This window comes from Biomphalaria glabrata, chromosome 14, assembly GCF_947242115.1.
Source record: "Biomphalaria glabrata chromosome 14, xgBioGlab47.1, whole genome shotgun sequence".
Taxonomy (NCBI): Eukaryota; Metazoa; Mollusca; class Gastropoda; family Planorbidae; genus Biomphalaria; species Biomphalaria glabrata.
In genome coordinates this window covers 1042000-1054898 of record NC_074724.1, presented here as the reverse complement: position 1 = coordinate 1054898, position 12899 = coordinate 1042000, and the positions used below count along the sequence as shown (strand labels likewise).

Genomic DNA, 12899 nt, shown 5'->3' with positions numbered 1-12899 from the left:
GGAAACACAAACTCAAACTCGGTCCTTGAAGTGGTTTCAATATTTTTAGCAAGAATATTAGAAACTATATCAGAAACTAGAGACTATTCACAACAATAAGCTTATCTTGATACTGTTGTATTGTTAATCTGACGAACGAGATGATATTAGATGATACGATGATTTAGGCATTTCAATATTGTTATTCACATGATAGCTTTAAAGATAAAGCTCAATTTGAACCTGACCTAATTGATTACGTGGATGTATTAATATAGGTGTCCTCGGTGTCAATGTATACATTTTCGAGCATTGTATTAAAGTAAGTACTTAATACATTTACATAGTATTTATTGTAGTTTTATTTAAAGAACATTAAATATATATATATATATACATTATGGGCGTAGCCAGGATTTTGTTTCGGGAGGAGAACAGTGGTTCTCAACCTTTGAAGATCGTCGACCCCTTTTAACAATCCCCCACTCTTCTGCGACCCCCCGCACACACACAGAGCAATAGAGGAATAGACCGAAAAAATCCATTTTTTTGATGGTCTTTGGCGACCCCTGACAAATCGTCATTCGACCCCCATGGGGGTCGCGACCCACTGGTTGAGAACCCATGGTATAGAACTATCAACTCCTTCCACTGGTCCATAGAATTATATTTTAGACCAACAAGAAGAGACAGTTGATTCAGACCTAAGTGAATAGAGAAATAATTTTTTACTTCAATTATCGAAGAGTTTCGTCTTTTAAATTTTTTTACAATATGATGAGAAACATTGAAATGTCAGTTTTACGACATATAGAAGTATTGTATACCTCTTCAAACATATACCATTATATTTCAGATAGGCAAACACTACAACTAATAAGCTCATCTCTGCACATTGTGACCAACATGGTCCCACAACATCGGATGTTAGTCTCCAATGCTTCATTAGAATAAAAGTCTTAAATAAATGCTCACTTGTTCATTTCATTGCCAACATGGTCCCAAGTGCATTGTAACTCAGCCTCAGCGAACAAAGATTTGTTCTAGGACCAGTACGTCAGACCCGCTTTGTAGTCATCCGATGCAGACACCCCTCCTCCCCAGTGAGAACACTTGTAATATTTGTTAGTTATAAAACAAATAGTTATCAATTTAAATACAAGGGGGCGCTTCACTGTTAGGGAAACTTTTTGATTATAAAAAAAAAAATCGGAAATTCCTTGAATGACTTTTTATTCTATGTCCGTGTTTCCATAAATAGAATTTACGAAGTTGTCAGTACAAACACAGAGTCCTTAAAAAAAAACACGAGCTTCTGTTACTACGCTCTTGCGCACGCCCCATTGGCTTCCCGTGAAAACGAGAATCGATTAAAAGGTCTCCACACTTTGTCATCAGTGTATATATAACAACGAGATGCCCTTGTACCTTAGCGAACTGATTACTCCATATGTACCCCAGAGCCCTGCGCTCCATAACTCAACGCTTTTAGTGGTGCCACGTTTCTACATCAAAAGCTACGGTCTGCGGGTTTATTTTAGTGCAAGGCCCAAAAGTTTGGAACTCACTCCCCATAGAACCTCAGACAGACAGAATGCTACACCACTTTTAAGAAGAACATTAAGACCTGTTTTTCATTTTAACTGTCTTGTTTGTGTTTGCAATGTCATTAAAGCGCCTAGAGCCTACATTTTGTTTGTTAACAGCGCTTTATAAATAAAATTATTATTATTATATTTTTAAAGTCATTTCTTCAATGTATTATTTTATTTATATAAGGTTTCTCCTAATATAGAATAGTAGAATAGTGAACCGTAAAACAAATTTAAGTTTCTATGGATGTTGTATAAATTTAGATCTAAAACCGGGCAAATCATTATTTTGTACGATTAAAAAATCTAAAGTGCAGATGATGTTAAAAAGGCCATCTATTGTTTTTTTTTTGGCCAACAGATAACAAGCAGAGAGTCTTGTGGCCAGCATAACAACCCATACCCATCGGAGTTTTGAAATTCAAAATACCAGTCTTCATTGAGATTCGAACCCAGGACCCAAGGATCGGAAGCCAAGTACTTAACCGCTCAGCCGCCTTGACTTCTAACATGGACACGGTAAATAACTTTTGATTTACGAAGTGGCATGTGTGTGGTTATAATTGTACGTATATGTTTGTATCTGCATGTGTGTGTTTATAATTCGATGTATACCGCCAAGCCTGTGGTATAGGAAAAACTAAACATATCAGATAGAGATATTTAATAAAGACACATATTTTTTGTGACTCTATGTCAATCTAACTGTTTCAATATGACATGTGGACAACATAAATACACTAAATAGAGAAGCTTCAGTGAGAATGAGTAAACAAGCTGGCAACTTAACCGCTTCCGTGGTTGTAATTTTTAACTTTGGCTCGTTTGCCCGGGCATCTCTGACTTTTGCCTGGTTCCGGTCAAATGTTGATGGGGCGGGAAAGTTTGTCTGCAGAGTCTCTTGACATGTGACCTGTGTGGGAGCTATAAGACACTAAGCGTAACAGCAGAGTTTGACGCCCAGGCTCTACGGGAGGACTACAAATTGAAGTTCATCTCTCAGGCAAACAGTTAATATATTTAGTAATTTTTACAGAACAAGTAATGGCTATATGTTAACATATAGTTAACAACGAGAGTGTCAATAAGTAATGACTATGTTTGTTAACAACGAGAGTGTCAATAAGTAATGACGTATGTTAGTTAACAACGAGAGTGTCAATAAGAAATGACGTATATTAGTTAACAACGAGAGTGTTAATATGTAATGACATATATTAGTCAACAACGAGAGTGTCAATAAGTAATGACGTATATTAGTTAACAACGAGAGTGTCAATAAGTAATGATATATATTAGTCAACAACGAGAGTGTCAATAAGTAATGACGTATGTTAGTTAACAAAGAGAGTGTTAATATGTAATGACATATATTAGTCAACAACGAGAGTGTCAATAAGTAATGACATATATTAGTTAACAACGAGAGTGTCAATAAGTAATGACGTATGTTAGTTAACAACGACAGTGTCAATAAGTAATGACGTATGTTAGTTAACAACGAGAGTGTCAATAAGTAATGACATATATTAGTCAACAACGAGAGTGTCAATAAGTAATGACGTATGTTAGTCAACAACGAGAGTGTCAATAAGTAATGACGTATATTAGTTAACAACGAAAGTGTCAATAAGTAATGACGAATATTAGTTAACAACGAGAGTGTCAATAAGTAATGACGTATATTAGTTAACAACGAGAGTGTCAATAAGTAATGACATATATTAGTCAACAACGAGAGTGTCAATAAGTAATGACATATATTAGTCAACAACGAGAGTGTCAATAAGTAATGACATATATTAGTTAACAACGAGAGTGTCAATAAGTAATGACGTATATTATTTAACAACGAGAGTGTCAATAAGTAATGACGTATATTATTTAACAACGAGAGTGTCAATAAGTAATGACGTATATTATTTAACAACGAGAGTGTCAATAAGTAATGACGTATATTATTTAACAATGAGAGTGTAAATATCAAAGGTTTGATTATTCGATAATAAAATAGATAATAAATGATGATTATACATAATAATAAATACTAGAGAAGAGTGTCTAAGTTAGGTGAAATTATACAACATAGGTCTAGTTAACAGGCAAGCACACCTCACATGCAAACAGTCTAGTCCGGCCTCGCGGTGCCTGCAACCCAATACAAAGTATAATAGCCAAGTAGTGTCCATGCAACTACAGAGAGTTCCAGCCAAAAATCTGATACCCAAGCAAAACAGAAAGAAACAATGACGATAGCGCGTCCTTAGAAACAGCGCACCATTATATTGCCAAAAATAACAATACACACACACCTAGCAAAGAAGCAATCCATAAGTGAATGGCACCCGCTACCCTCTCCCCTCGTCCTGCGTGAGGTTTTAACTAGGAAGTAAAATATTGTTATAACCCTATTCGCGACGCAAAAGGGTTAACTGTGTGTAATCAGCTGACATATGTGACAAAGGCCAGTAAAACAGTTTGGCGTGCTATATTGAAAGGCAAGGGACAGTACTGGCATGAACTTTGCATACGAATAGCGCCCGTGTTATGGTCATCTGATCATAAGCCTGAGTAGACCAGAGACACAGTGTGTAGGAAAGTGGCAGTTCAAGAACAGAGCTTTGAGACCGGGACTGTTAGTTGGCCATGAAGTCTATCCTGGTGCAGTTCTCCAGTGAAACGTACGAGTCCAGGAAGAGACAGTAGAGTTTATGAGTTTAGTACAGTGATATACAGTCTAACATTGTAGTTGTTGATTGTATTGCCAATTGTGTTGTATTGGGTGTTTTATTTGACCCTTATTATTAAAGTACCAGATTATTTGGAGCCTTGTTGTCAAGTTGTTGATGTGTTGTGTTGTGTTTAGCAGTGTTTACAGAAGGCCTGATTAGGAGAGAATGGTAACAATATCAAACAAATACAATTATTAGAATCTAAAACTAGCAGTCTTAATAGATCTATTATATCTATACAATTTTAATGGTGTTTGTAAAACATAGTGTATCAGTAATACCTGATCATATATTTATATATTTTAAAATCTTAACGAAACCTAGATGTATACCCTTTGTCAAATGACTATTGTATTCGTCCATATTGTTATAGAGATTTTAATTGTAAGCGTAAATAAATGTTTCGATTACGAGTAACGAATACTGCAGCCGATAAATCCATTCTTCTTTCTTTTCTAGATTAGCTTGTGTAGAGTCTAGATCTAGAAATAGATTAGACTTAATTAACCTTTACGTTTTTAGATCTACAAATGACTAGATTTAGTAGTAAATATTGCAAACATATAAATTTAGATCTATATCTAAATTAAATTAGAATTCGATTTAAAATCTATCAAATACTAGTTCAAATATGCTATAATAGATCTAGATGTCTCCTATCTTATCAATTTATGGATGATCTTATGATAGATATAGGTTTAGATAATATTCTACTAGATCCATAATCAGTATAGGCCTATAAATAGATATATCTAGTGTTAAGAGACTTGTATATCTTGTAAAAAGTATTCCTTTCAGACCCTGCATTCAAGATATGTAGGGCAAAGTTAACGAGGGTATCTTGCGACCAGCACAACGACCGTCTACAAGTGCTCATACCCTAGTGTTAGTAAACAATGGAATGAGTTGCCTGACTTAGCCTGAAAAACTAAAGACTTATTAGAGTTTAAGTCAATGATTAATATGCATGTCTAGATTGACACTTTAAACGGATAGAACATAATTATCTTCTTTTTTAAATTAACATATGTACTACTTAAATAACTTAAGCTACAACGGTAAATTTAAATCTAAAAGTTAGACTCTGGTGTAGATCTATATAAACTACCATAACTAATTAGATCTTAGGTAATGTAGAAAAAAATATATCTACATCTAAATTCACATTAGCTTCTAGTTCTAGTCTAGATTCATAAACAATTTAATTCATACGCTTCTAGTCTAGAGCTGTTAAAAATTTAATTCATACTAGATTTAGTCTCTTGATCTATCCATCTTTAGACATAGGCCTACTTAGATTTATGCTTCTATATAAAATCCAAAATTCTAGATGTAATAGATAAACAAAAAGTAGTCCTACAAGATCTATAGACTAATTCTAAAATTGTAAATATCTTTGTTTAAGAAAATAATTGAAATCATCTAGATATGATATTTTAGATATGATCTAAAATGTACCTTTAAAATGTAAAGATAGTTACAGACTTATTTCCTAATTGTAAAAATTCAGGCAGGATGACTAGGGATGGAGCAGGCAGAATTCAAACCCAAGACTATGGAGAGACAACTATTATTGCATATCACACTACCAGATCTAGATAAAAAATACCGCATTTTTTGTAATAAGGATACTATTGTCTTATTCAAAATAATATACATAAGAAATCCTTGACTAATGTATTTTTTTTTTGTGATTTCTTTAATTTTTGTTATTTGACTGTTATTTTTTCTTTTATTACTAGTTCTCATTTTTATTATTTTGTTTTCTGTCTAAAAGTAGTTTTAAAGTCAATTGGAGCTCTAAATTGAAATTTAGACAACCAAAGCCTGATGAATTATTATTTTTTTTTACATTTTATTATAAAGCATTTCACACGTATTACATTCTGTCTAAGTGCAACAAAAAATGCAGTCAATCTTAGTCAAAACAATTTATAAAACAACAAAATAATTATTTAATTTTAATGTACAGGCAAAAATAAATTAAAATTAGATTTTTCTGAGAATATTTCATTGATGTAAATTTGTTTATATATATACAAAAAAAAAAAAACAAGATTACAAAGAGGCGGCCCCCATCGAAGTCGGATCCCTGTCGGATCTGCATATTCGCAAATAATATTCAAGAGGTGATTTAATTTTGATGGTCAAAAGTAATAATGTTTTAAAGATTCATTTGCCGTTAATTTAAATTTTATTAAATAAAAAATAGTACATTAGTTTTAGTATATTAAAACATTACAATATTGATCAAAACGTTTGGAAATGAAAATCTACACTTTTTTTTTTACACTTTAAGTTTAGAAATTGAAATTCTACATCTTTATCTAGTCTATTTTAGTCTAAACTAGATCTAGAAATTCTAGATCTAGACTCTAAAATAATTTTAATTAGAATATAAATCCAGATCTAGATATACTGTAATAAAAATCTAGATCTAGTTAAAAAAAATCTAGATTAGATCTAAATCAAGATATCATTCCTTTTTAAAACGCGAGTCACATAACGAGGCTTAATAAACATTACTATACCGAGTTCTTTTTTCATTTTATTTGAAGAATTAATGCCATATAACGTCAGAGGGAGAAAAAAAACACTACGTCACACGGCATAGCTAGACTAATAATCGCCTTCATCAATAAGAGCCATTTATCGAGTGTTCATAGACTTTGGTGCACCAAGTGCGTTCTTTAAGCATTTCATTTAAAGAATTCATTCCATATGACGTCAAAGGAAAAAAAACACTACGTCACACGGCTTAGTTAGACTAAAATATGTTTTTATTAACACGAGCAATTTTTCGAGGGTTAATAGACATTGGTGCACCGAGTGCGTTCTTTAATATTAGCCTACATTTAAAGAGTCCATTCATATAACGTCAAAGACAAAAAAATTCCATTACCTAACAATAGGCTAGTACCGGTACCATAAACAAAAATGTCTTTATTTACACGAGATATTTAACAAAGGTTCATAGACATTGGTGCACTGAGTTCTAATAGAATTTATTTAAAAAGGATCAAAGCCGCATTGTTTTTGCGTTTTGTCTGTCAGTCGGTGTGTCCGTCATCTTGATATAAAAAAGAACAACTAAAAGTTATTAAAAATTGATTAACCTTTATTTTACGTTTCAAAACATTGCAATCATTTTTAGGTATGAACACAATTGAAAAGTTTATATAATCGATTGTTCCGGATGTTTGTATAAATAGTAAAAGAAAAAGAGTTTCAGATAAATGTAATACCGTTAATTAAATAGTTGGATGGTCTCGTATAAAAATTAGATGTACTACAGCCATGTGGAGAGATTTTCATACCTTACTTTGGTGCTTGGATTCTGTTTTCCTTAAAAATCGGAACATAATATTAACGATAATTAGATTTTTACATGTTTTAGGTATAAAGTTAAATGTACTGTAAGAGAGAAGTGAATTAAAATATTTTTCATAAAAATCCGTAAAAACATTATTTCGTAAATGAGAAGATTATTTGTTTATTAATTAGAAGAGGGAGTTCAAACAATTATTTGGCGCTAGTAGATTTTTAAATAAATTCCGAAATTTCTGACGACGATTTGTAAGAAACAAAATCCGGAACTTTCTTTATCGATTACAAAACTTCTATGTTTTGTTTTAGCAAGAAAATTAAATGTCTAAAAAGTAATTTTCAGTAATCAATTCTAGTAAATTACTTTTTTTTAAAGCTCTGAACAACCTATTGTCGATATTTTTAAAATTTGTTAAAGATGAAAATACAGAACAATTTGATATTGATAACCAAATTATAGTGACGCATTGTCAAATAATATAAGTGTAATATTAGTAAATTATGCGATTTCAAACAATCATTAGGCATATTTCATGTTTTATAAAACAATATCCGGAACATTTTTACACTTAATGAAATATAAGTCAGTATAGAGATTTTGATTTAGCATTAATTTGCTATTTACATAAAAAACGGAACAACATGTTATTTATAATGTGTTTTTGCAACGTTTAAGCATGGAAATTGAATGTAATATAAATTAGAAGAGCAAACAAACATTTGTTGGGGTTGATTAGTTTTGCACAAAAAAATACGGAACAATCAATTTTTAGATACTTAAAACTATTGAGATGTTACGGGAGGAACATTAAAGTGTAAATCAAATTTTCAATAGCTTTTAGAGTTCTAGTTTTTTTAATCTAATCGTGACGGACAGACCGACCAACAGACAAAACGCACAAAAATAATCTTTTATACGGATGGGGGCACTAAACAAAAACTAAATAAAATCTGATTTTTTTTTTTAAAGTTTAAGGAATTGGTTTATTACCTGATCATGTAGCGACGTTACGCTACTGCATAAAAAGTCCATAAAAAATGTGTGTGATATTTACATACAAAATGCATTATTAGCCTTTATAAACAAACATAAATGTTTTCTTTTAATTTTAGCAGCAAGTTGACCAGAAAAAAAATTCTTTAACTATTATTTATATTTGTTGTAAACATTTCCTGTACATTTTAAAAATATATTTGACTTAGTGATACTGAAAATAAAAAAAAAAATGTTCATCTTTCTTAGCATATTGTAACATCGCCTCCCTTACATTTACGTAATTGTTTTAGAATTGGTGTATTTTTATGAAAAAATCGCTTGCATAAATAATTTTATAAATTAAACGGTTTGCTTTTAGAAAACCAAAAGTAGCCGTTGCACCTAAACTTTTGAAGCCGCATTTAATGATGAAATAATATTTTTCATATCTCTTCTAGTTTTCGAGATCTGAGTGTGACAGACGGACAGACGGAAAGACAGACAGACAGACGGACAGACGAACATTTTGCACAAACTTAATAGCGGCTTTTCCCCCTTACGGGGGCCGCTAAAAAGAAAGCAACTTTATATTCATATTTTGTTCTAATTTCCAGAAAAGTACAGACCTTTGTTTTCTTCAAGACACCTGTGGACTTAATGGTATGAATTCAGAGTGAAAAAATACCTAACTTTAAAACTAGTCTTATGATCATCATCATCACTCCTTTGAGTTCCTCATGGAACATAGGGCCTCGACAAAATCATGCCACTCTCCATGGACTATTGCTAGCTTTTTGATGGTGTCCCAGCTCTTCCCGGTCCTCTCTGCTTCTTCAAGTACACTGCGTCGCCATGTTCTTTTTGGTCTTCCTCTGCGTCTTGTTCCCTGGGGGTTCCACTCTAAGGCCTGCCTAGCTCTGTTGCTGGTATCTTTTATAATGGTGTGACCAATCCATCTCCACTTCCTCTCTAAGATCTGCACTTCCATATTTTTCTGTCCTCTCATCTCCCACAATTTGGTGTTTTCTAGTTAATAGTATAAAATCAGAGTGAAACAATACATAACTTTAAAAAGAGTCTTATGGCTTTATTTTATTATCAAATTTTATCTAGAATTCAGCACAATAATAAGTAGCATGTGAAATTCAAGTTGTTGCAATGTTAGGTCTATGCTTAGCTTCTAAAATTTAATTTTAAATATTTAGTTTTATCTCTATGTAAAAATTCAGTATTTTGAACAATAGTTTTTGTTGTTTCAAAAAAAAAAATGTAAAAAAAAAAATAGACTGTCTAACACATGTATTTAAACTATTTCAGTTTGTCTAAAGGATCAGACTGACCTAGCAGACTTCTCCAGTTATGGGGATGAGAATCAAGATACAGGTAAACTTTTGATTTGTAAATGTTTTGATAGAGAAAGGTTTTTGTATAAGTCTATTTTCTAATAATAATAAAAGAAAAGAAAATATAAAATAATTATTTGACTTTCATTCTTTCAGATCCTCATCATTTCACCAGTGACCAATCCAAAGTCCAGTCAGATGAGGTTGAAGGTCCACTAATTGGTAACTTTTGAGTTTCATTTTTAGTGTATAAACAGTAGAGATCAACACATGATTTAGACTTGATCTACTTATAGATATCTCTTGATTAACTCAATTTTGTACATGGTGTTGTAAACATTGGATCAAGTTTATTTCCTTGTTCTCCAGGTGATCATGAAACTCAGGAGTCAGAAGGTGGAGAAGCTGATCTACACAAACATCGAGGTGACTGTTAGAAGAATCCAGATCATAGCCAGTTTATAACTGTTGAGACATTCAACTTGAAACATTTACCTGAAGGTCTTCAAGACAGTGATTTGCATGAACTCATCAAAGTTATAGCTGACCTCACAGTTAGAGTTGATGTGAAAATAACAAGTCTAGACAGACCAGAGTTTTGGCCAGAGACAACTCAACCATATCCATTTTCTAACATGAGTGAGAGAAGAACCTTGAGGACAGGAAGTGGAAGAGTAAAGTATGTAAACAAGTTTCAAGATGGAGTCACACAAGATGGAGGTTATGGACGTACTGCCTACACAAAGTGTTGGTGTAGAAAATGTGAAGGTTCAAACTCACCCAGCAAAGTGTGGTGGGAGTTTGATGTGCACACAGCCACACAAGTGGTTTTTGATGACATTGAGGCCAACCACACGACCTTGAGATTGTTTTATGACAGAGATGACAGCCAAGTGGACAGTGTTGATAAGGTCAGTGTTGATTTTGTAAACATTAAGTATGACTTGTGTAGGTTGAAATGTGTGACATGTGATAAAACTTTAGGAAATAAACTGATGGAAATGTACAAACATTTTAAAAATGTCTGGGAGAAAGTCTATAAGAAATATTTTGACTCTAGATCCCCACACAAGTTGACCTTTATAGTGTCACATCCTCATGGATGTTCTAAACAGGTCAATGTTGGTCAATGGAAGGACAGACTAGAGGTGGGTGGTAGATCTAAGTTTACTTATACAACTTGTACATGTCCAGGAAGTAGTGGAGCACAAGTCTACTGTCTGGGGTATAGTGACTTGATTTGGTCTCATCTTGTGCACAGTGGAAGTCTCAAGTCTGGATTAAATTGCAGTGCAGTTGGTCCTGCCTAGTGAATTGTTTCCCTTGTGAGTTGTCCAGCTCCACCATGAAGATGTCTTTGAGAACCCTTGCAATTCTGAACCTCAAACTCAAATGTCTCTTTAGTCTTGAGTTATGTAAATAAATTGTGTATGCTATCTTTAAATTTACAATGTTTTGTTTCCTTTTTTTATCCATGTGTTTGTTTGTAATTTACATTTACAATAATTAAAACCATTTTAACTACAAACCAAATCTACCAGGTGTAGATCTAGAACTTGCTATCGACAATCAGGCATCAGGTTTGTGGAAAAAAATTATTAGATGTAGTTCGTGAGAAGTTCTTTTTATTTAAAATGCAATAATTAAAAGTTTCCAAACCTTTAAAATACAAAAACTTGTCAGCTATAAAAGAAATGCATAAAAAAATGCTAGTGTGGAGCTTGACATTCTTTTTAACAAGCAGCGATGTTTTATTTTTCAAGGGAGATAACTGATAAAATAAAAACTTACAGAATAAAATCCCAGTTGTCTTTTCATGTATCTACTAAAACTTACATTTAATTTCTGCATTATATTTTAACAGTGAAATAAAAAAAATATGTTTGCGACTATGCAATGTTTGTAACAAAACAAATAAATAAATGTGTGATAATTAGTTCATGGTATTAAAGAATCTATTACAACAAAACAATACCCACTATATTTCAATATCCGAAAACTCAAGATCAAGAATGTTGTATTGATCTTTATGTAACTATACCATCATCTGAATGTATTTCTATATTTAAAAAGACATTTACATAACTAGAAGAGTCATGGAGGGGCTACTGTAATGATATATGGGTGGATTAAAGCTCACGTATTTCTACAAGACTTTGATAAGAACCTTTGATGCTTGACTGTACTGCACGAATTTGGTCTATACATCAGAAGTATGTAAAAGTAAAGTTCCCTTTCAGACCTTATGATCTATGGGGCAGGTCATTTAAAGGTCATGTATTTCTGAGGTCAGGGTTAACGAGGGTATTAAGTGGCTAGCAAACAACCAATCACCTTTACTTTTCTAAACAAACATTAATTAGATCTATCCATTAGAGCTGGATGGACTTAGAGGCGGCTTTGCTCTAAGATCATAAAATTCAAAATTCCAGGATTCGAACCTGGGAAGCAAAGTAATGTATCACTTAGCCACCGCCCCTCCAAACACCATAAGATCAACAGACAAACGTTTTATAACTAAATACATTTTACAATAATTTCAGTCCCACTAACTCAGATAACTTATCGGATGACACCGACCCTAGGGATGTCGCTGCTTTATACAAAACATAGACATCTTTTTTTTTTTCACGTTCGCTAGTCAACTTGTAACGCTGATACAGTATGACCAGCTTTAGGCCGATTTAATCGATTTTTTAATTTGGGACCACTACCTGACAGGGGCCTATCTTGTCACATGCTTTGAAAAGTGTAGGACTTAAAGGGTTAACATATTTAGTGTATCCTACGATTGGCATAACTTAAATTACCCAATGACACCTATTACATTAAAGTTGCTTCCTCTACATAAATGTAGATAAAATGATGTTATTAATAGTTGTAAATAAATAAATGAATAAATGCTGTATTACTTTTACACACTGGACTGGTCACTACGAATAAGTCGCGA

At 32.7% G+C, this 12899-nt stretch overlaps 2 protein-coding genes across 2 annotated transcripts in view; both read left to right on the top strand.

Moving 5' to 3' along the window:
- The first annotated feature begins 217 nt into the window (after positions 1 to 217).
- LOC106064225 (uncharacterized) overlaps positions 218 to 12899 on the top strand; it is a 45170-nt gene continuing 32488 nt past the window's right edge. The window contains exon 1 of the mRNA XM_056010402.1: positions 218 to 301. The gene's annotated coding sequence lies outside the window, so the exon portion shown is untranslated. The remainder of the gene's footprint in view (positions 302 to 12899) is intronic.
- LOC106076052 (uncharacterized) lies at positions 10391 to 11393 on the top strand. The gene has a single exon (XM_056010420.1). The coding sequence runs from the start codon at positions 10585 to 10587 to the stop codon at positions 11257 to 11259; it is 675 nt and encodes a 224-aa protein (XP_055866395.1). The 5' UTR covers positions 10391 to 10584; the 3' UTR covers positions 11260 to 11393.